General features: G+C 42.9%; 1 protein-coding gene across 3 annotated transcripts in view; it reads right to left on the bottom strand.

Moving 5' to 3' along the window:
• CPNE4 (copine 4) overlaps nucleotides 1-22,602 on the bottom strand; it is a 366,833-nt gene that overhangs the window by 167,083 nt on the left and 177,148 nt on the right. For all 3 annotated transcript variants that reach the window (XM_090046382.1, XM_090046384.1, XM_090046383.1), the window contains exon 3: nucleotides 3,498-3,677. In XM_090046382.1, the coding sequence (XP_089902508.1) occupies nucleotides 3,498-3,677 (180 nt within the window). The remainder of the gene's footprint in view (nucleotides 1-3,497; nucleotides 3,678-22,602) is intronic.

The following is a 22,602-nucleotide window of genomic DNA, read 5'->3' as shown; positions in this document are numbered from 1 at the left end:
ACATATTCACATCTGATTGCTCATGAACAGCAGCAGCCCTATTATCATCCTATAAAATGCTGCAGTTACATAAAACAGCTAAGCAGGGGAGTAAGTGCTGTATATACAGTCTGTTTTGTAAGATTTACGATCCTGGCCTCATTATAATTGCCTGCATTTGGATGCCAATTCCGCTGTTGATATTATATTTTTAAATGAGTTCATGCATTATGCAAAGTTGAAAAAACAGCCCTACTATGTTATCAGAGACCTCAAGGCTACATTTCTGTGGTCAGATTCCATGTTATTATTATTTTTCTTGGTTACCATTAAAAGTAAAATTACACTGCAACCAACCCAGCTGTGTGTTATTTATAGAGGCAGCATTATTATAAAGACATGTTTTTGCTAAAGGCAGTAGCAATGATTTTTTTTCCTCATTTTAAAACCAATTAAGAAAATCATTTTATTAACTTATTTTGTATATTTTCCTTTGAAAGAACAACTTCTCATTGACTGAAGACACAAATTTATCCATAAGAGCTCTGGCAGAACAAACGTAAGTTATTGTGCATTCTAAAAGATCCTATTTGTTAGCCCATTCATGTTAAGATCCAACAGATGAGAAAAAAATTCTTCCAATGGGAACTGTTGCCATCGGGCAACATGCAAGGGCCCAGGTACTTAGCTGTGCTGTGCAGCAGAGAAACAGTGAGGGGTTTCCATCAACTTTCCACCCCTTGTATGTGGGCCAAAATAGCCATTGAGGCCAAGTACAGATAGCCAAAAGGCCTGATGCTGAATCTATTCAATCTCTAGTTTAGTCTAAGTTATATAGAGTGAACTGATACACAGGTGAACAGACATTTACTTTTGATTCCAGAAACGTAGCAACATGCCTGCAGTGGCCAATGTCAAAAGCCAAGGGGTGCTAAAGTATGCCTCCCTACTCGGCTGGAGCAGTCAGCTTGGTCTAAGGGCTAAGGTTACCCCATGAACCCTGAAAGTTGCTGGGGGGAGAGGATGGGATTTGCAGGGGTGGTGCAAAGCATAGGGAGATGCTGAAGGACTATGAGTTATCTTGAATCTGGAGAGGATCTGGGACAGGAGTTCAATAAACTGATCTAACCTAAATCAGTTAATTCTGATACCACATCCATCCAGGTTGGTCTTAAACCAGTTTTAGCCATTTTGAAAGTGGTATATATATATATATATACAGTGAACTTCTGTTGTGTTATGGACTTGAACCAGTTTCCAATCACTTATATTAGTTTATGTGTAATTTCTGTCCCTAGCCTGAGGGTGAAGTTATACATTACACTTAGACCATGCTAATGTAAGCATCTGCAAATTAAAGCCTAGCTTGTGTTCAGATAACTTTAGTCTGCTTCACATAAAATGAGCAATTTGCAGTCATCTATCATTCCAGGAGGCATCACTACCAGCTCTCCACCTTCCCACCCAACTCTGAACTGGAATAGAGCTCAGGGGTCTAGGCCCCTAGCTATGCCCCAGCTTGTCAGCCCTCTAGTGGCAAGTCAAGGCTGCATAGGCAAGAAATGGTATTAACCCTTAATATGCGACTGCTCACAAGATGTTTTAACTTTAGCGCCATTTAACATTCTACGGATTTAGTGTGCTCCAATGTCACCCTGAGAGGCTCCAAGTTGTATAATATTAGCAGCTGTTATTGTCCTATTGGTTTCATTTTGAAAATCACTGACTATTGCAAAACAAACCAATCTATGCTTCAAAGGGCACATCTACACGTACCTTTAACCGTGACTAAATGTAATGAACATTAAGGTAATTTAATGCACATTAAGCAATTTTTGGCAGATGTTTACACATGCAAGGACTTGGCTCTAAAGTTAATGCTAGTTTGCATCTACTAGCACTAGTAATGCGATTTAAGTTAATGCGCTTTAACTAATCATGCCTAAATTTGATGCCTGCATTTGCAGGCATCAAATTTAAGCGCGATTAGCCTTATTTTGTCATTTTTATTGCACATTAAGGGTATGAATGCATGGACACATGCCCATAATGCACATTAAATTATGTAGATGCCCCTAAAAAAATAGTTTTAAGAGCACAAGAATTATTCATGGCAAGCACAGATGTTATGGCATTATCCATAGAAGCAGCGATTGTTACAAGCAAAGAAATCACCCCATCTGTTTCCCAAAACTTGCCGGTGGAGTTTTAAGAAGCCTGAAATTCCCCTTTAGGTCATCATTGATGGTACTATAAGGAAAACTGCATGTGCTCATTTGGATGTTCTTGATATCTATCCCTTTTTAAATCCCTTGAGATTCAAAGGAAGCCTGTATAATTCAAACTTCCTGACAGTAATCTCCAAGTTCTTCTACCTTTCTTGAAAAACAATGGACAGCAGGGATGTGGATGTGGGGAAAGAAAAGGAACAAAGGAACAATAGCTTCTTTCAATGAAAATCAATAATGTTCTTGTTACAAGCTTAAGTGGAAGCAATGCAAAGTGTAATCCAAAGCTCACTGCCGACTCTTATTGTAGGACTAGTTACTCCTAACCACAGAATGTTCATTTATATTTAGCTCAACTAGCATGTGATCCTAGCAAGACTAAGATGGTCCTTATCAGGGTTCGAATTACACTTCGACTTGGGGGGGAGAGGGGTTGCAGAAAAAAAAAATGGGCTGATCATCACGGTGCTCTAATAAAATCAGAGGCCCCTTTAGGTTCTGATTTTCAAATCTCAGAGGGGATTTTGTCTCTTATGGAGGGTCTCAGCCCCCACAAGCTCCCTCATAATTCAAACTCTTGTCCTTATTATCAGGAGCAAAGCTGGGATCTACTCCTTCTTAATGACATAAATCCTATCAGAGCCTGTGATGCTTGTGACATCATAGCAGGCTGCTTATTAAATCAACAGGCACACAAGCAAGACTGGGGGATACAGTTTGACACCTTGAAATACATTGGGCTCACTCTTGATATATCCATTTTCTTTACTTTAAGTGGTGCCAGCCTCTTCTCAGTGCCACAATTGAAGAGTGGAGGCTGGAAGATTGCTACCTGCCCCGTGCTCTGCAATTGTGGAGTGGGGACAGAGCTCCCTGCTGCCAGGATAGGGGGACATTTTCCCCACCTGGGGTCCAATGATGGAGCCTGCCCTGGCAGCAGGCAGCCCCTGGGGGGAGAGAGCAATCTCCCATCCCCTGCTGCCTGGCTGACCGGGAGCAAATTTGCAAACTACAAATGCTTTAATGCGTGCAGTAAGCATCTGCACATGTAGACAGTGATGCACAGTAAAGCATCTCATGCAGACATGACCGGGGGACTGAAAGAAGCATCACATCATTGGTTCAAAACAGCAGAAGTGCTGACATTGAGCCCTCCTCAAGTAACTATAATGAAGTTTAATGTTATCATACATAACATATTTCACTCAATGTGTCTTTCAGCAAAGCTATATATCTAGCATCTATAGTAAAGGAACAGGTTAGGGGTGGGAAGGTGACTGGGATACCTACTTGCCCGAGAGTGCATTCCATGCCACCAAGAAAATCTGCTTCTTTCAGCCCATTGTGATTGCTGCTAATGTCATGGACTTCAAACCGTAATCGCTGAACCTCTTCAAAGTAGAAGTCCACGGTGAAAAGCTTGGAGAAGACTGGGTTTATACAGGTTCGAATCACTTCTGTCCTGTCAACCTGCCATAAAAGAGAATGCACATCAGTGATTTCTTACTATATCTATGACGAGCTACAACTTGGACCAAATTGAAAATGAAATTAAAAAAAATATAAAGTAATTACATTCCAGTTAGGTGACCGAAGAATCCTTAAAAAGAAAATGCATGGTTTTAATCCAAATTGTTGCTGTTTTTATTTAAATAGCTTTAATACACTAACATTAATATATTTTTTCTATATAGGGTAACTTTAAAAATGTCTCTGTATTATTAGAAACTGATAGGCAGTGACGCCATTATTTACTATTATGGTTTCATAAGAAAAAGGAACTCCAAAATGTTTTGAGGTACTCTTGTTTAAGACACAGGTTTCAGAAACAAAACAAATTCAATTCCACAGATCTTACAATTTAAATGCTAGAATACTGAATGAGTGAATAAACAGATCAATGGAAGAGTGGTGTAAGGACAACATGACAATACAGGTAGATGTTTCATCAGTGAGTATTTACAGGAATCTCAGTAATTCATAGGACATGACTATGAGGCAGTGAGTGAGAGAACAGAGCAAGTTGAATAAAACACAAAGAGCAAACTCATAAAGTGTGGGCACATTTACACGTGCCACTATGGCACTGTTGTTATTGTACCATCATTTAGTACTTCCTTTTGGAAGTACTACAAGATGGCATAATAACAGCTGATACTGTGCATGCCACGTATGGTTATTTTTAGGCACTATGTCGCTGTAGTGACATGCTATCATGGAGGGAGCACGTCACTATGGTGACATGTCATGGGTTTTGCTCATGGACTCTATACTGCTGTAGTGCATTGCTATGGCAGCATAGCATCATGTGTAGATGCACCCTGCAAAAAAGGAAATTAGGGTCCAAATCTCTCTCTAATGCAGCCCCATTGTAGCAAATTAAGTTACACCAAGGATGAATCTGATCAAGGTTTCTCAAAAATTATCACTTTTATTTTTACAGTGCCTCTTTAACTGCATAATTTTGTGATTTGACTTGGTTCTTTTATATCCACATCTTGGCTAGGGATAGAAATTACACATGAACCAGTATAAGTTAATAGAAACTAGTTCAAATCTGTAACACAACAGAAGTTCAGTGTGTATAACCTGTTTCCAAAATGGCTGAAACCAGTTTAAGATAAACCTGGATGGACATGGTATCAGACTTAACTGATTTAGTTAAATTGGTCTATTGAATTCCTGTCCCAAATCCCCACCACATCCAAATTAACAGTCCTCCAGCTTCCCAGGATGCTTTGCACCTCCCCCCACAAACCAACTCTCACAGGGCAGGCAGCTAGCCTTGGCCCAAGTTGTCTGCTCCAGCTGAGTAGGGAGATATGCTCTAGCACCCCGACTTCTGACCAGGACCACTGCAGGCATGTGGTTGTATTTTGGGAATAAAAAGTGAGTGTCTGTTCACTTGTTCATTGGATCACTCTACACAGCTTAGACTAACCTGAGAAGACTGAACCGATTCAGCCTTGGGCTTTTTGATCGTTTATACTTAGCCTTTAAAATATTAAAAGGAAGAGGGACATCACTAAGCCGAAGAAGCATAATATTACCTCTTCTATTTTTCTTTAACTCTGTACTTTTCAGTCACACCACCACAAAAGTAATGCTGACCGACACTTTCTACAGCTCTTTATCCAAATCTTTACACTTAAAAAGATTATCAAAATTAAAATGCTTCCTGGGCTCAGTAGAGCTCATAGGCTCTAAAACACTTCTGAAAATTCGCAACTAGGTAGAGAACATACCTATATACTGACTGGTCTTTGTAAGCAAAACTGAGAATATTGGTAGAGCAGTATGGAGTAATTAATTATGCTGCTACCCAGGCTAACAACTTAGATAAATAATTAAAGAATTTCAGTCTTTGGCATTACTTGTCCAGCACTTCGCAACAACTGAGGTGACACAGAAAAATTAAAAAGGAAAAGGAAAAAATAAAAAGAAAGCCTTTGGAATTGCTCATTTGGAACAATTTACATAAGGAAAGGTTGGAAAATCAGACTGTGGGAGAGTTACTTATAAAAATGATCTCTTTTCCCCTCTTTATTAAGCTACATACTAAGAATATCCAGTAAGTTATCCCAAACTCATCCTCACGTTTAGAGTAAGCCTAAAACTGTGGAAGAAGTACTTTTAGAGCCAAATGTATTGCTTGGCCTCCAGAAGAGTGCAGAGCTGGCAGACACAGTAGATGGTTTCTGATCGTAAGAGGTAGGATTTCGCTACTTTACATTATGATGCATTAGGGCTGACATTGTAAGCAATGGAACAATTTCCTTTTTCCACACTCTTTGCCCTAGTCCAGGAAAAAACTAATAATTCTGTAAGATTAAAGGAACTGATCCTAAAATGATCCTAATGGGACTTGAGGATGTCAATCATCATGTAAGAGGAGACTGGTATGTCTCAGAAGGAACAAATTCAATCTTTTAGGGGAAGAGTGATGGGATCTTTTGTCTGATCCCTGGTAAGAAATATCTGTAGTACCAAAGAGACAACAGCTTGCTTACATTTACGGATATAATGTACTATGGTATTCTAGGTACAGCTAATCAGCAAGGACACAAAAAGTAGTAAATCAAAAGCAGGAAGAAGAAAAAAGTAATGAGTCTAGTTAGCACAGATATTTGTGCTCATGAAAGGTGTAAGATTAACAGCTCTGAACACTGAAGTCTCTTATATAATCAATAAACAGATATAACTTACCATCAGTTATACTGTATGTTGTATCACTGCTGTATTATCATAATCCTAGTCCAACAAGTCTCAGCTATACTAAGGAGAGGCCATCAGAGCAGAGAGGTCCAGCTTTCTTGCCCTCTTAATCTCTGATGTGTTTATTTAGACAGGCAACACATGAGGATACAAAGGAAATATTTATGCTTTTCCCTGATTTCTGAGCTGAAAGAGAGGCCAAATAACTGTGCATCTACACAATTGATGTGCTTTAGGTAATGCACATTAAACCTAGTACCTCTAAGCACTTTTACACATGCTCCAGGGGTGGGGGGCAGCACTTTAATCAGAGTGGCTCTAATTGAAATGCCACTGTGTCTCATGTATCAGCAAACTTTAGTTCAAGCATTCGACAAACTTTAGCTCAAGCACCCCTCCATGCTCCAGCAGACTCAATTAATCTGAATCTGCTCCAATGCACAGGAATTTCAGCATGTTGGAGCAGTTTCCATGCTCACGTACAGGCGCCTTCCATTGTGAAGTACTATAAAAAAATTACATAGCCTATTTTAGTGTGCATTAGCTAAAGAGTATGTTTTTTCTGTGGAACTTTAATGCTCATTAAAACAGGCTACCACATTAAAACACACATGTAGATGTACTCGCAGACTATGTACCAGACTTCAGGTAGTAATAACTGTTGGTTTTGACTCACTACCAAAACAATCATCTCAGTTTCCTCTGGACTGAAAGTGGCCTGGCCCACTTGCACAAGAATGGGCACTTTACAAAACAATGCAAATGTGTCTCAATAGCCCAAACAAATAGAAATCCTTAAAGTTCCTCCATGGCCATAGTTTTCTTGAATTTCATTTTCTACACTCCTCTGTAAAAGAATAAGCTCTACATGTAATGTCAAGCAGACTGTTGAAAAAACTGTCCATTTTAAAGGGCCACTCCCACGGGCTATGAGTATGTTACACCTCTTCAGCCAGGATCTCAAGAGTTTTCTAGGGTTCTCTTTCATCAGAATTACCCTATTGTTAGAATATGGAAAAACTGTTCCCTCCACTTTTTCCTTGAAATCAGTGCAGAAAAGGCGAAGAATTAAGTACCTAACAAAGAATAAACAGAGACTTTTTAAACGAGTGCCCTGATAGTCACAATGACAAAAGAATTTAAATTGCATTTCAAAGAGGATAATACCTGCGTTTTGCAGATCCTCTTTACATACATACAGCTTCCCTTGACATACCATGGCTGTCCAACTGGTGGCCCATGAGGGGTTAAGTTCTGGCCCTGGGCACCTAGCCAGCTGCTGCTCCCCACATAATTCTGGCTGCAAGAGTGGCTAGAGTCTCCAGGCTCCCCCTCCAACCTCTGACTTTTTCTGCTTGCCCTGGCCTGTACAGTGCAGCACAGCTGGAGGAACTGAAGGTAAGCCTGGGGTCAGGAAGGTACACAGTGAAGCATTTTGAGGGTGGGTGTGGGTCTGCAGTGCAGGAGTGATGAGGGGAGGGCCCCTGCGTGCATGCAGGGAAGCAGTCAGGGAGGGCCTACACAATGCAGTGGGGTTGTCAGTGTAGCATATCGCATTGGGGGTCCCTGGCTCACCTTGGTTCTGCCCCCAGCCATTTAGAGGTTGGACAGCCCTGTACCATACTATAATAAGATCCAATTTTCCTTAATTTTCCAGTCTTTCCATATTACTGAGATAATACATCATGCCGGTGTTTCAAAATACTGAATTATACAAAAAAATTACATGGAGGGAGGCAATATCAACAGCACCATAAGCTATAACATTCTTCATGACTTTCTTAGCAGTCAGCCCTGTACAAAAGCAATAAAACCCCATTAGTTTAACTGGCCTCTGGTCTGCTTTATCAACATATTTCAGTTACCCTAGCGTGCAAGGCATAACCCTGTCTTAAACACAGAAAACATCGCTTCACTTCCTGGCTGTGACTAAGTATTGTTTGGCCATATGTTAGCAAATAGCTGATGTGTTCTGCCCTAGAGAAGTAGGAATGGGTGAAAAGATTCAAGTATATTTACAGATTGCTTTGGGTTCCTTTAAGATGTGAGGTGACATAAATGCCAAACCTCATCCCAGCATTTCTTTTATTATAGCTACAGACTGTGCCAAGTATTTTAACAGTTATGTTACAATTTCAAATTTTAAAGTTTTTCAGTGATTGCTGAAGTGGTAAGCCAGAGAGCCAACTTTTTGCTAGCATTGCCAAAAAGGCCATTTTCCTGCAATGCTGAAAGTTCCAAAAGGAGCCTCAGAATAACCCTTAATTGTTTTTGGCAGCAACAACTAATCTTAATACCTGTAGGAGCCAGTGAAATGAGTGAATCTGGCCACACATTTCATATGAACCTGGACACAAACTCAGGTGTTTATGTCACACTAAGCTAGAATTCTGCTCCCATTTAAGCCAATAATCAAAGATAAAAGTTCAAGGCCTTATGCATAATTTGAACCCATTTTGACCCATCCAAGAAGCTGAAAGTTCAGAAAGTAGGAGGCATTGTATAACATGAATATGTTAGGATGCACCTTTGAGAATAACAGTTTTAATGGTGCATTGGGGCCATTTTTATTCCATTTGCCGAGGACAGTTTTCAAAGCAGGGTGTGGCAAACAAATATGCTTCCATTCATGGACCATTCTTGCTGCAAAAACCAAACTTTTTATCAGTTACCCTTAAGGAGATGATCCTCCAAGCCCAATGGAAAGAAGGGGTCATCACCAGGGAGGACTATTCTGTAGTTGCTCGGGGATGTATGGAGGTAGTTAGGAAGGCCAAGGCAGAGATGGAACTGGGGCTAGCTTCCCAGATTAAGGGCAATAAGAAGTCCTTTTTTAAATACATAGGGGGTAAAAAGAAGGTCCCGGGTAATGTGGGACCCTTGCAGGATGCGTTGGGAAATTTGGTCATCACACCGGACGGCAAAGCTAACATGTTTAACGATTTCTTTGCCTCTGTCTTCCTAAGTAGGGGCCAGAACGGCCACCTCCCTGCTGGGCCCCCCTCGGGCCCCGGGGGAGGCACACCTGGGCCACGGGTTAGCGAGGATTTAGTTAGGGAGCTTCTGGAGGGGTTGGACATATTTAAGTCAGCCGGTCCAGATGATCTCCACCCTAGAGTTCTAAAGGAACTGGCCAAGGTCATTGCAAGTCCCCTGGCATGGCTTTACAAGCACTCGTGGTGCTCTGGTGAGGTACCAGAGGACTGGAAGAGGGCCAACGTGGTTCCCATCTTCAAAAAAGGCAGGAAGGAGGACCCAGGAAACTACAGGCCGGTTAGTCTCACCTCGACCCTAGGCAAGCTGTTTGAAAAAGTTATGCTGGCACACATCCAGGAGGGGCCAGCAGGGGGCTGCATGCATAGGGGCAACCAACACGGGGGGTCATCAGTGGCAGGTCCTGTCAGACCAACCTGGTGGCCTTTTACGATCAGATCACCAGATCATTAGATGCAGGGGCAGCAGTGGATATAGTCTTCCTGGACTTCCAGAAGGCTTTTGACACTGTCTTGCACCCCGTTCTCATTAAGAAACTGGGGGGCTGTGGTGTAGACACCTACACAGTCAAATGGGTCGCCAACTGGCTGGAGGGCCGCACCCAGAAGGTGGTAGTGGATGGGTCCTTCTCAACCTGGAAGGACGTTGGCAGTGGAGTCCCGCCGGGCTCGGTCCTCGGGCCCGCACTGTTCAACATCTTCATCAGTGATTTGGACGAGGGGGTAAAAAGCACCCTGTTCAAATTTGCTGATGACACTAAGATGTGGGGGGGACGTGGGCACACTGGAAGGATGCAACGGGCTACAATCAGACCTAGACAGGTTACAAGGGTGGACGGATGAGAATAGGATGGGTTTCAACACAGACAAGTGCAAGGTGATGCACCACGGGAGGAACAACCGGCACCATGCCTACAGGTTAGGGAACTCCCCTCTTGTCAGCACGGAGGCGGAAAAGGATCTGGGGGTCATCACTGGCTCCAAGATGAACATGGGCCGGCAGTGTGGGGAGGCAGTTAGGAAGGCCAACCGCACCTTGTCATGCATCCACAGATGCATCTCGAGCAGGTCCAAGGAGGTGATCCTCCCCCTCTATGCGGCACTGGTCAGGCCGCAGTTGGAGTACTGCATCCAGTTCTGGGTACCGCACTTCAAGAGGGATGTGGACAGCATGGAGAGGGTCCAGAGGAGGGCCACTCGTATGATCAGGGGACAACAGGGCAGGCCCTATGAGGACAGGCTATGGGACCTGAACCTGTTCAGCCTCCAGAAGAGAAGGCTGAGGGGGGATCTTGTGACCTGTTATAAACTAGTCAGGGGGGGATCAGTAGGCATTGGGGGAGTCCCTGTTCCCCCGAGCACCGCCAGGAGTGACCAGGAATAACGGTCACAAGCTGGCAGAGGGTAGATGTAGGCTAGACATCAGGAGGCGCTACTTCACGGTCAGGGCGGCTAGGGTGCAGGCTCCTACCCTGGGGGTTTTTAAGAGGAGGTTAGATGAACATCTTGCTGGGGTCGTTTGACCCCAGTACTCTTTCCTGCCATGGCAGGGGGTCGGACTAGATGATCTGCTCAGGTCCCTTCCGACCCTAGAAACTATGAAAATACCCAGGAGACTAGATTGGTTCTATATGCTGGTTGCTTACAGTTTCATAGTTGATAGGGACAGAAGGGACCTGAGCAGATCATCAAGTTCTGGTCTGGCAGCCAACCCTTCCTGGCCTGGTACCAGGCTGAGGCCCAGGGGTTGGGAACTCCTACTCTAGAGGTTCATCAATATTATGGTCATGCCTATGGCTTTAGGTAGCTAATGCTTGAAACATCTGCTATATTGGACTATTATAGAGCACAGAATTTCTCCAATGTGTAAGCACAGGATAAATTTCCAAGAGCAATGACTGGCAACTAGCTCTTTGCATAGCCAATCAGTGTCAGCAGCACCTATTGCTAAAATTGATCACTCAGACAGTAACACTACAACTCCTAGCATGATCAGTAGATCCCCATCTGTCACAATTCAAAAACTCCTTGCTTCTTAGTCCTAGTCTCTCTGAGTAAAGTTTACCCCAGGTGACAGGACCTGAGTCTTTACCTCTCTGGGATGAAATCCCAAGATTTTCTTGCTGGTCAGACTGGGCTTCTAGGGAGCAGCACCTGGTTTACCAACCAGGATTGCTCTGAAGGCCCAACAAGATTTGGCTGCTTGCAAGTCTTCCCATTGGAAGATGCGCTCTTGCTGCTGCTGCTTCTCATGCCCTTGTCAAACTAGATGTCCTTCCATAATTGTGCACAAGCAATGGCTCTTTCCATTATTGCAGCAAGGTCCCTCTTTGTACAGAACTCACCAAGGAGGCAGCAAATGAGAAGGTGTTCTATAGTCTGTACTTCAGCACACTCACATATATTTGTATCATTAAAGTAGGCCCATTTGATTGTATCTGTTTTTGATCTTCTAGTCTGTGTGCACAGGTGATTTAGGCATCACCACCACACTGCTGGCCAGTCTAGATCAGCCCCTCTGGGCAGGTCCTCCTGGGGTTTTAGGTTCATTTCAGAGCACCTGACTCCATGTAATCTTTCTTTCCATAACCTCAGTTGCACCCTGTCAGCCATCATGACAAACAGCACAACACTGGTCACAAAATTATCTCATGCTTTAAGCCATTTAGTTACTTAGTTACTTCTGTGGGACCACAGAGTGGATACCTGGAGTCTTTCATCTGCCTTGTGGGGGTGGGGAGGAGGGTTGGCTTACTACCTTTCTTCCGATATCAGGTGATGCAACGCCAATGTGCAAGTACAGGCTATCCTTTAGTGTTGGCTTTAGACATCCTGTTATTTCATGACTGCTGCTATTTAGAACTAGATCTAGATTGTTCCCATACTGGACATGCATACTCTGCAATGGAGTAACACAAGATTTCGCAATGTAGCTGGGTTCATTCCCCACTTTCAGGTTATCAACTTTTAAAGAATGTTGTTGCAGGCTCTGACTTTCCTTTTCACCTTCTCTACATGTGCTTTGAAGGTAAGTGTTTGGTCCAATGTAACCCCAAGTACACAGGGTGTGGGTGATTAATGGGGATCCTGGTTTTCTCCGTTTAAAAATCATAAATTCTTTGATTAAAAATAAAATCATAAATGCTCCAATTAAAAACCCCCAAATCCACATTTTTCTGAGATTAAAATGAAATGCCACTATATATATAGCTATCAGTTGAACACAACATTTTCTCAATATATTTACCGTTTTAAATCAATTTGGAAGTCTATCAGTACCTCAATCACTATAATAAAATACATTTTAAATACCTATAAATTTTGTTGTTTGATTTTGGGTTTTTTATCATAAAAACTGAGCTTCCCCCCTGCCCCCTTTGTTCACCAGGACATGGGTCTAGCTGTGGCTGTCCTTCTGTGCCCCCACCCCTCACTGTTTTATGGTGAGCAGCCCTGATATACCAGTGCCCTGCTCATGCCATTGCCCCTCACTTCTAAGTCATTGCCCCCCCAGCCCTACTGATGCCCCTCACTCCCCACCCACAGGCCCGCACCCCCCCAGATCTTCCAGAAGGGGTCCCCAGCTTCCGGGGCTAAGGCACCTGGGTCAGCAGCCCCTTACCCCCTGCAGCAGCACCTATCTCCTGGCTGCCACCCGTGGGAGGGGGCAGCTGCTGCAGAAGAGTGGAGCATGGAGCCTGGGTCCCCCTCTCCCACAGGTGGTACAGCCAGAGCAGAACCCAATGTGAGGTGTGGAGGCAGGCTGCCCACCATAGGCTCCCTGCCCTGCTGACCATATGTGATGGGAGAAAATATTTGGGGAGGGGCTGGGCAGTGCACCTACCTGACCCCTGCCCCTCCCTCCCACAGGGCTGTTGTGGGGGGCTGACATGTGCTGGTGTTGTGCATGCAGCAGTGGAAAAACACATGGCAGGGGCACTGGGCATGGAGCTGCGATGGCGAGGCATGGCAGTGGAGCTGTTGCCAGCCACCGCAAAATTAGTATGTGGGGGCTGAGCCCCATTAGCCTTGGCCTTCTGCTCCCTATGCTACTGCCTTCCCCCTGGGGTTTCCCTGGCCCAGTGAAAGTGGGAAGCTTGGTGCTGCCACTGGGGGCCCCACGCCACCCTGGCAAGCTGCTCCCTGCCTGCCTGGCAGCAGCAAGGGACACACCTCTGAACCACTGCCCCCATTTTTGTTGTTGTCTTCAGCAGCTCCATTTCTTGTAGTTTTACATTAGAAAGTAGATGTGCTGAACGTAACCCAATGCAACCTTTCCCACTCACCCCAACCCCTGGAAATCTGTCAGCCTACAAGAGGAAAGCCATTGTTTTCCCACATTTTTCTTCTTTACAAGAGAACACCTGGGTTTTTCTCCTTAAAATGAGAAAATTCAGGTTTTTACACATTTTTCAAAATGAAGTATTGTTTCATCTCAAAAGTAAGGATTGAAAGCATAACAAGGGAAGGACTTAAAGCATAACTGACTCCTAGTTTATCCCGTGCACCCCAACATCTCGGACTACAGGGAGAGTACATGCATGTATACGGACAGCTGTGCACAACTGTTGGTTTCTCTGCTCTGGTTTTCAAGGCCATCTCTTTTTTACCCCTGTCCTCCTTTGTCTTCTTTGGGCCTCCTGAGCCGGACTCAAACTGGTGTGCATGTGTGCGTGCAGGCATGTGTGTGTGTGCGCGCGCACGTAAAAATAGACTTCAAAGTACTGGCTTTCTGTAATGTGCTTTAATGATCAGTGAATGGATATGTATTAGAAGTGCCTGTCTGCTTTCCTCTCTAAATGACAATCACTCCTAAATTATTTAACCCCTTTGTAATCATATAGCAGTCAACAAACATAATAAAATACACTATATTAATTAAATAATATTTTTATCACCCATGTCCTTCACACTGCCTAGGAGATCTTAAGCAGCAGCTAGCTTGTGTGTGGTGAATTAGATTAGTTCAGTTGGGATTTAATTATTCATTGCAGGTTCAATTCCAGCTACATACAGCTCTGCCTTTAAATGAGTATATAGTATTAAAATTAAAGCAATATATATTTTAGTCACACATTTTTCATGCAGAATTGTACACGTATAGCTTTCCACTCCCCTATCCTCCAAAAGAGGAGGAGGAACCAGGTAGAGAGTGAATCTTTCTCATATCTATAACAATTAAAAGAGTGGGAAGTGGAAGTCATTTCAAACAAGAGAACATGACAAGGGCTGGCTCAGGCTGTTGACTGGCTCAGTCTCTTGATGCTGATAGTTGGAAGTAAGAGTCCAGCCCTTACATGATCAAGGGGCACAGACAGAAGTGACAATTTTCACCCAATCTGGCCACAGAAAGCAGTCTATTGCCATGACCAAACATAAGTGCACTGCTATAGACCACTTCAAAAACGTTCCTCATTGCATGAGGGGTCAGATGAAGATGTTTCAAACTAGAGTGTCTTCTATAACTTATGTCTGCACTGACCTGCAGCCTCAAGCTGTTTTCAGAATGGGACGGGGAAAAGGGAGGCAGACAGTTATGTCTGGGGTATTTTCAGCCTCCACTGGAGGGTGGGGTGGGTGGGATGTATTGATGGGGCCCTAATTCACCCACCCCACCCTCCAGCACCACCTGGGGAACCCCTAGAATGAGATCCCTCTGCTCCCTTTCCCCCCTCCCATTCTGAAACAGGGACAGGCGGGGAGAGAGGAGCGGCCATTGCTCAGCCATTGCTCCCAGCCAGCAGCTAGATTCTCCTCCCCACTGGAACCAACAGTGAAGTTCTGTTTGGTCCGAGGGATCACTGTAACTCAGAGCACTTCCTAAAAAGCATTTTCACATACAGCTGGGAGCTGCACGTCTGTCTCCACCCATAGACTCATAGAATCAGAGAGAAGCAGGGCTGGAAGGGACCTCCACAGGTAATCTAGTCCAGCCCCCTGCCTGAGGCAGAATCAACCTTATCTAAGCCATCCCACACAAATCTCTTATCTAATCTTTTAGCAAAACCACAGTCAACCCAAGACATAATGCCCTAACAGGCCATATAAAGCAGGGGGACAATGGTGTCCAACATCCTGCTCTGTAAAGGTTGTTAAAATACACTCTAGAGATGCCAGAAAGGAAATTGATGAAACATTTTTATAATGATCCTGGGCATGGAAAGCTGAAGGAATTATCTCCAGGATAGGCAGCTCTTTGACCCTGTGCCATAATCAGAAATTAACACAGGTTAATTGCAAGTTAAAATCACCACCTTTGATGGTTGTCAGATAATCATATTCTTCATCCAGTTTCTGGTGAATGTGTATCCATGTCACAAATACCACCATTATCTCAACAGGCACTAATTAGCACCTGTGTTGGCACCCTCAGTAGTAGAGAGGCCACAGTCAGGAGACTGAACTATCTTCTTACTTGAAGAGAGAAGTTTTCCAAATTAGATTAAATATACATTAATAAGGTACTACGAAGAAGTACCTTTGCACTTTGGCTAATGAATATAAACAAATAGAAAGCATGGAGCTACAAAGAGAAAGCCTGGGGCTGTGGGAACATAGTACTAGCAGTTTTAAGAAGACCTACATTGGTTTAAATGTTTTAAAAATAACATCAATCAAAGGGATGAGGTGTAAAATATCCATATCCTATTTAGAGTAGGTAGAATATAGGCACTGACCACTCTGCTGGATCTCTGGAAATTTACCAGCCAGTGCATCTTCAGCAGGTCTCAGCCCATCAAATGTTTATTTTTCTCAGTACATTTGACCAAAAGAGGGGGAGCGGGCAATAGTGGGATGTCAAAGCTACTAAAGTTGATCCGGAAGCCATTGTTATAATATCAATTAAATCTAGAAAATCACTTTTGTCAGCCTAGATGACAAATAGGATGGGGTGACATTATTGTTAGATCATCTGAATTTCAGCAACTGAAACTTTTCATGATACAGTACCTCATATGAGAATCTGATACAAGTATGAAGCAATTTACACTTTACTTGATGGCTCCTAAGTAAAGTCTTTTTTAATACTGTAGAAGTGCTTTCACACCATCTCATCTTTATTCCACAAATGAGGAAAGTCATTGAAAAGGGTCACCATAATTTATACCCCTTGTTTTCATGATAATTGATGTTTGAATATAGTGCAGAGAATCCAATACCTCTTTAACTCTTTCCCACTTTAAAGATTCAAAGCAGAGCAGAACACATTTACAACTACTGCCACAAAAACAGCTTCACAGAGGCTGGTAATGAAAAGTTCATTATGAATAATCTCAAAAATATCAGTGTGGAACGTATTTGTTTAACTAACACATAAAGAATCAAATCAGGATCAGGGGTCTCCATTGTGCACTCACACTGGAAGTCATAGACCAAGCTATAAAGGGATTTCAGATTTTTAATTGCCTAAACTAAGGACTTGATTTCCTACAAATGTTGAACATCTGCTAAATGAAAAACTTTATGGCTTCTCAAGCTGTCAACCAAAAAAGTCAAGGCATTTAAGACTGTAAGGCCAGATCCAGATGTGTAGGCATGCGCCTTTCCCCGGGACAAACAGCAGTGGCAGAATATGTGCCACTGCTAGTCATCCCTGGGGAACACCTGTGCACGTTAGCCAGGATAGGGTAGGAGAAGCTGAAGCTAGTAACTGGGATGGCCTCAGTAAGCTTATGTGGGGTCTCGGGGTCCTCCCAGGGCTCCAGTGGTGGCAACTGGGCAGCAGGGAGCCTGACTGGAAGCAGGGAGCCTGGCTGGCAGCTGGAGTGTAGTTCCAGCCAGCCAGATTCTGGTTTCAGGTGGTGCACTCTGCTGCCATGTGCACTGCCCCGCTTTTCTTTAAACTGGGATCTCCTGATGTCAAAACGTCACCCCCCACATTGCAAATGAGTAGCAAAGGAAACATCTGCATGTTCAGGGTGTGCCCAAAGTGTCTAGAATACAAGCCTCAACTTTCATTCTGTTTATGGGGATCTTATGTTGGCGTCTTGTCTATCCTAAACCCTTGTAATCTAGTTAGGGCATAAACTTGTTAACTGGGCTTCTAGACTCTCTTACAATCTATTCAACTGCTTATCAAAGAGACGACCAAAAATTATGTTGTGACTACCATATTCCTTTGAAAACAGTCCTCTCTTCTGTCCTGTTTACAGAACCTCTGCCCATTTTCCAGCAACACTCAAACTATTAAAGCAACACTATAAAGAGTAAAGATATTCCTATACCCTGCACAAGAATTTCTAGAAGACACTTTTATTACTGTTTCTCAACATGTAATGGTAAACAAAGGTACCTTGGAAATGGAAAGCAATGCTTTCATTCTGAAGTCAGTTTAATCATTCTCTGCTGAGAAGACCTGAATTATGCTGAGCTGATATTCTAGCATACTCATCAGTTGGCTGATACTGTAAAGAGAAGCAGTGCCTTTCAAGTATATTCAAGTGTTCTGCAACTACCTCTTCAAAGTTGGCTGGAATACCAATGGTGCAGCAGCTGATGTAAGAAGCATCATGCTTTTTTGTAATACAAAGTTAACAGGTAGAAAAATTCTGGTACTTCACATCTGAAATTAAACCTAAGAAAATGCAGTTTTTGTGTTTTACTTCACTCAAAAATAAGAGTCCTTCCATCCTCTTATTTTTTCACTGATGCTTCATGGCTACTACAGAAATTTCTATTGACTTGCCACTATGTGAATATGACTGAGCTTAGACAGTTATACTGACTCAACAATAGTTTTGTGAGTTTGCTGATCAGTGAAAGTGCCCCCCAATTTATTTTTCTAACTTATAGCAGAAAACTCAATTTTGTTCACTCCAGATTTACCTTCAAGGGCTTGTCTCATCTAGTCATTTTTTCCATTCATCTCTTATTGCTCAGGGGAAGAAAAACTGATTCTATAGGAGTCCCTGAGAGTTTGACACTGACTGGAGGAGGGACAAGACTTTACTCTTAAGAATTTTAAGGTGAACTTTTGCTGTGTGTTAGCATCACAACTATTTTCATAACATTACCTCACCCATTCAGTCACTTGCAAATTTTTCTTCACAAGTTAAACCACTGCACCTCTTCTGCAATTTTCCACTGTGCTTCAAAAGAGCTGCTGTGGGAATAAGTTTGATCAAATACAGAATACTCTTAGTCCTTGGATTTATCAAATCCAATTCATCAGGCAACTAAATACAGAAGATTTGCAACTGCTAGACTGTTAAATATTTTATCATTATAATATTACTATATTATTAAGGGAGCACACTGAACCAGAAGTAGAATCCTGAGACCTATTGTACACTGTGCAAACATCTTTAAAGAGGCTACTTACTGGGTGCATCAACACGAGACACCACATGCACAGTAGACTAATTCTACTGTGCATTAGCGCATCATGGCAAACTATGCTTATGCACTAATGTGCAGCAGAATTAGTTTACAGCGCATTAAGCATCACAAAAAGACCATGCACCATTGCTACTGTGCATTAGTGCTGGCTACTGCACATTTATGTAGTACCTCATAGCAGAGGTACTAAACAATGCGCAGTAGCAACAGTGCATTAATGCATGTGTAGATGTGCCCACTTTGCAGCAATGAGTTATGTAAATAGATGAATACTCTCATGGTTCACTCATAGCTTCTATATATTTCTGGACCAACCATCAAAGCACAACAGCTGCAACACTAGAAAGATCATTCCAGTATAGCTAATACACTGATGCTAAGGGCAATATATTATGAGGTAGGTAGACCATGGTTTCTGTTGGAATCTTAAAGAGGAGGAATTTGAATCTGGGCCTCCCATGCACATGCACCCCCTGAGAGTGCCGGCTGGGGAACGGGGGCATCAGGAGAAGTGATCCCAGCAGTCCCCCTGTGGCCAACTGCACCCACCCGGAAGTGTCAGCAGTCTGTGCGATCGGCCATGGGGAGGATTCCCTCCCCCACCAGTTGGCGTGATCAGCCCTGAAAGAACTAGGGTTTTTTTGTCTGGAGAAGACTAGACCAAGCGGGGAAATACCTGAAGGGTGATTCCAGAGAAAATGGAAATGGGCTCTTCTCTATGGCTGATGGAGCTAGGTCTAGGAGCAATGGCCTCAAGCTGTAGCAGGGAAAATGTAGGTCAAAGATTAGGAGGAACTTTATGACTACGAGGGTGTTCAAGCTTTGGAACAGGCTGCCTACAGAAGTTGTGACATCTTCATCCTTGGAAGTTTCCAAGAGCAGGTTAAACAGATATTTGGCTTGGATGGCTTAGTCAGAGGTGATCCTGCCTGGAACAGGGGACTGAACTAGATGACATTGTGAGATGCCTTCCAGCTCTATTTTCCTGTGATTCCTATGGTAATACTTGAGATAAATCTGTAACCATGCAAAATGGAGTTTAATGTTTCACAAGCACTGAGCAGACTTCATGAAGCCTGCTCTAAACAACAAAGTTTAATTGCAGAAATTGCATTTTCATTGGCTCAGAACTGCACATGCACAGATCTGACGCAAGTCAGCAAAATCCAGCCTGTCCCCTGAACAAACCACTTCCCTGAAGAGTGGAAAACACAGAGCGGCTGACACAACAACAGCATGGACAGATTCCTGCAACGCAGTAACGTTGGCAACTGTGCATCCAGGACTCCTACCCACAGTGAACTTTTGACACAACCTCTTGAAGTGAAGGTGTGCGGCAACAACAAAGCAGCCAAGTGTGCATGTGCTCCCTTCACAGAGCAGTATCGGGAGCTTCAAGGCAATAAGAACTCAGAAGGCAAAACTTTCTATTGTAACCACGGCTTCTGATTGAGTTGAGTATTGCTACATATAAAGAGTGCTGTGCTTTCTCTTTAACCAACCTAGCTCATGAGTTTTTAATGAATACTGCAAATTGTTACATAAATAGGAACTATTATGATGACTCTGCTATACTGTATATACTATACTTGCTAACTGGGTCAAAGTTCCTTAATGAACTATGGTAAGGCATTCAAAGAAGTATCTAAAAATAATATAAAATAGGCATCAGTGAAAAGTTGGGAAGTTCAGTGCCTGACCAAACTGAGTTTATAGTGTTCTATTAAATGCCCTCTTTGAAGAATGCCTGATTCATGCTCTAAGCAACACATTTTTTTCAGCATATACTAGACAGAGCTTTGTAAAGTATTTATGAATTTTGACCCATTGTAAGTACTGTACAAGGACTTCATTGTAATCACTCCATTGCAGTTGTTTCAAAGTGATCCAGTCCCTGGATATTTAATGAGCACTCATGAGACAGAATGATGGGGAGAAGGAGCATTACTTTTACTAACTTCATGAGTATTCAGCTCAGGCTGAGTCTGATTAGGCCTCAGCTTACTATGACTACACTTAGAAACCTAACATCTGTGTTAGCGTAATCACGCCCATACTAAAATGGCGTCATCTTATACCCACAGTTACTGGGGACTGAAATGAAAACTGATGATGCATAAAGTTCTATGACCCACTCAGATGCCACTTCTTTTGGATGAAGGAAGTATAATTCAGGGTGTGGGCATACTCCAGCATTAGTTTTAATTTACCTACCCTGAGGAGTAGTAGTAGTCCAACCAGAGCAACAGAGAGCTGAGCATGAGCTAATTCACCTTACTTGGCTTCTCAGTAAGTTATCCAACAGTGAGCTCTGTGTTTCAGTGGCTAGACTGCTACTAATATCCAAGTTAAAACTTAAAGCTAGCTTGGATATCTCAATGTTACAGCATAATTTGTAGTGTAAGCGTATCATTATACTCTTGGATATATGCACCTCAGGGTGCATGAATTATACAGTCAAGTGTTTACGGTTGATACCTGTATTTATTTGCATAACATTTTACATTTGGATCATATACTGATACATAATTCCTAGGTATCTGAAGAGAATTATGTATGTTTATTTTTGAGAAAAGGACATTAAAGGTGTGAAGGACACATGATAGTATTGAATAATTTAAAGCCTGCAGTAAAGATGGAAAACCCATGGATAACAGGTAAATGAGGCAAGAACTCAGAACTGTAGCAAAGTAATACTGGGGACATCTACATGCACATTAGCATGCTTTAGTTAATGCACATTAAATCTAGTACCTCCATTGTGAGGTACTATGAAAATGCACATTCGCCTATTTTAAAGTGCGTTAACTAAATAGTATGGGGCATTTTTACATGTGTTGTGGGATGCGGTGCTGGCCACTTGAATTAGCGAGCCACATTAATTACAAGTCCCAGTGCATCATCGCATTTCCCTGCGCTGAAAAAATGGCAGTGGGGCACTTTGAACTAAAGCTCATTGAATGGGTTTTATTTCAAAGCGCACCACCACCATTTTTTCAGCACAGAGATGCTGATACACGACGCAGAAAGCTGCCAGAGCGCATCAATTTCTGTGCTCTTTGTGCTGGATTTCCAGTGAGTCGGAGCAGGCTTCATACACATGTATAGGAGCCCACAGTTTTTAGTGACACTTTAATGTACATTAAAGTGAACGTGTAGACGGACCCTTAGAGAAGATCTCAGGAGAGGCTTTCTAACTGTGAAAAACAATGTGAAAGTCTACCTAGGCATGTTGTGGAACCTTCACTGAAGGTTTTCAAGAGGAAGGTGGACATACTTCTGCTGAGCTTGTTTAGAAATAATGCCTTGAATTAGATCAGGGTTCAGCAGTGTTTTGTGGCTGGGGGGCATCTGGCTGAGGCACAGCAGAAGGAGAGATCACTCTGTGCCAAAGTCAGACTGCAGCATGGTGCAGGGAGAGCTTCCCCTCTGCTGAAGTCTCCCATGTCCAGCTGTAGTGTGGCACGAGCAGAGCCACCCACTGATGAATGCTGCCCAAGCTACAGCTTTCCAGGCCAGATCTAAAGGTTCTGCAGTTTATAGGTTGTTGAATCCTGAATTAGACTACTCTTGAGTACTGTTTCAACTCTGAGATTTTGGTTCTTCCGTTACTACCTAGTTTGGCAAAACTTAACTTGACATGCCATTTCAACCTAATGTTCCCACCACTTTAATCTAGTGAACCCTCTCTTGCTAACCGTGTGATCCCATCTTTTAAGAGACAAGCCTACAATACCCTTTCAAATTAGCCACAGTAACATCTACTTACCAATGGAATCACTAACTGGATTTGCAATTCACAGCATTATAGAAGTCAGATAGTTGGGTGTGTTAGACTGGGTAACCCT

This window comes from Crocodylus siamensis, chromosome 5 (genome assembly GCF_052110815.1).
Source record: "Crocodylus siamensis isolate JL-2025a chromosome 5, ASM5211081v1, whole genome shotgun sequence".
In the NCBI taxonomy this organism is placed as follows: Eukaryota; Metazoa; Chordata; order Crocodylia; family Crocodylidae; genus Crocodylus; species Crocodylus siamensis.
Note: the sequence above shows the minus strand (reverse complement) of the source record. Positions and strands in the feature narration are given on the sequence as shown.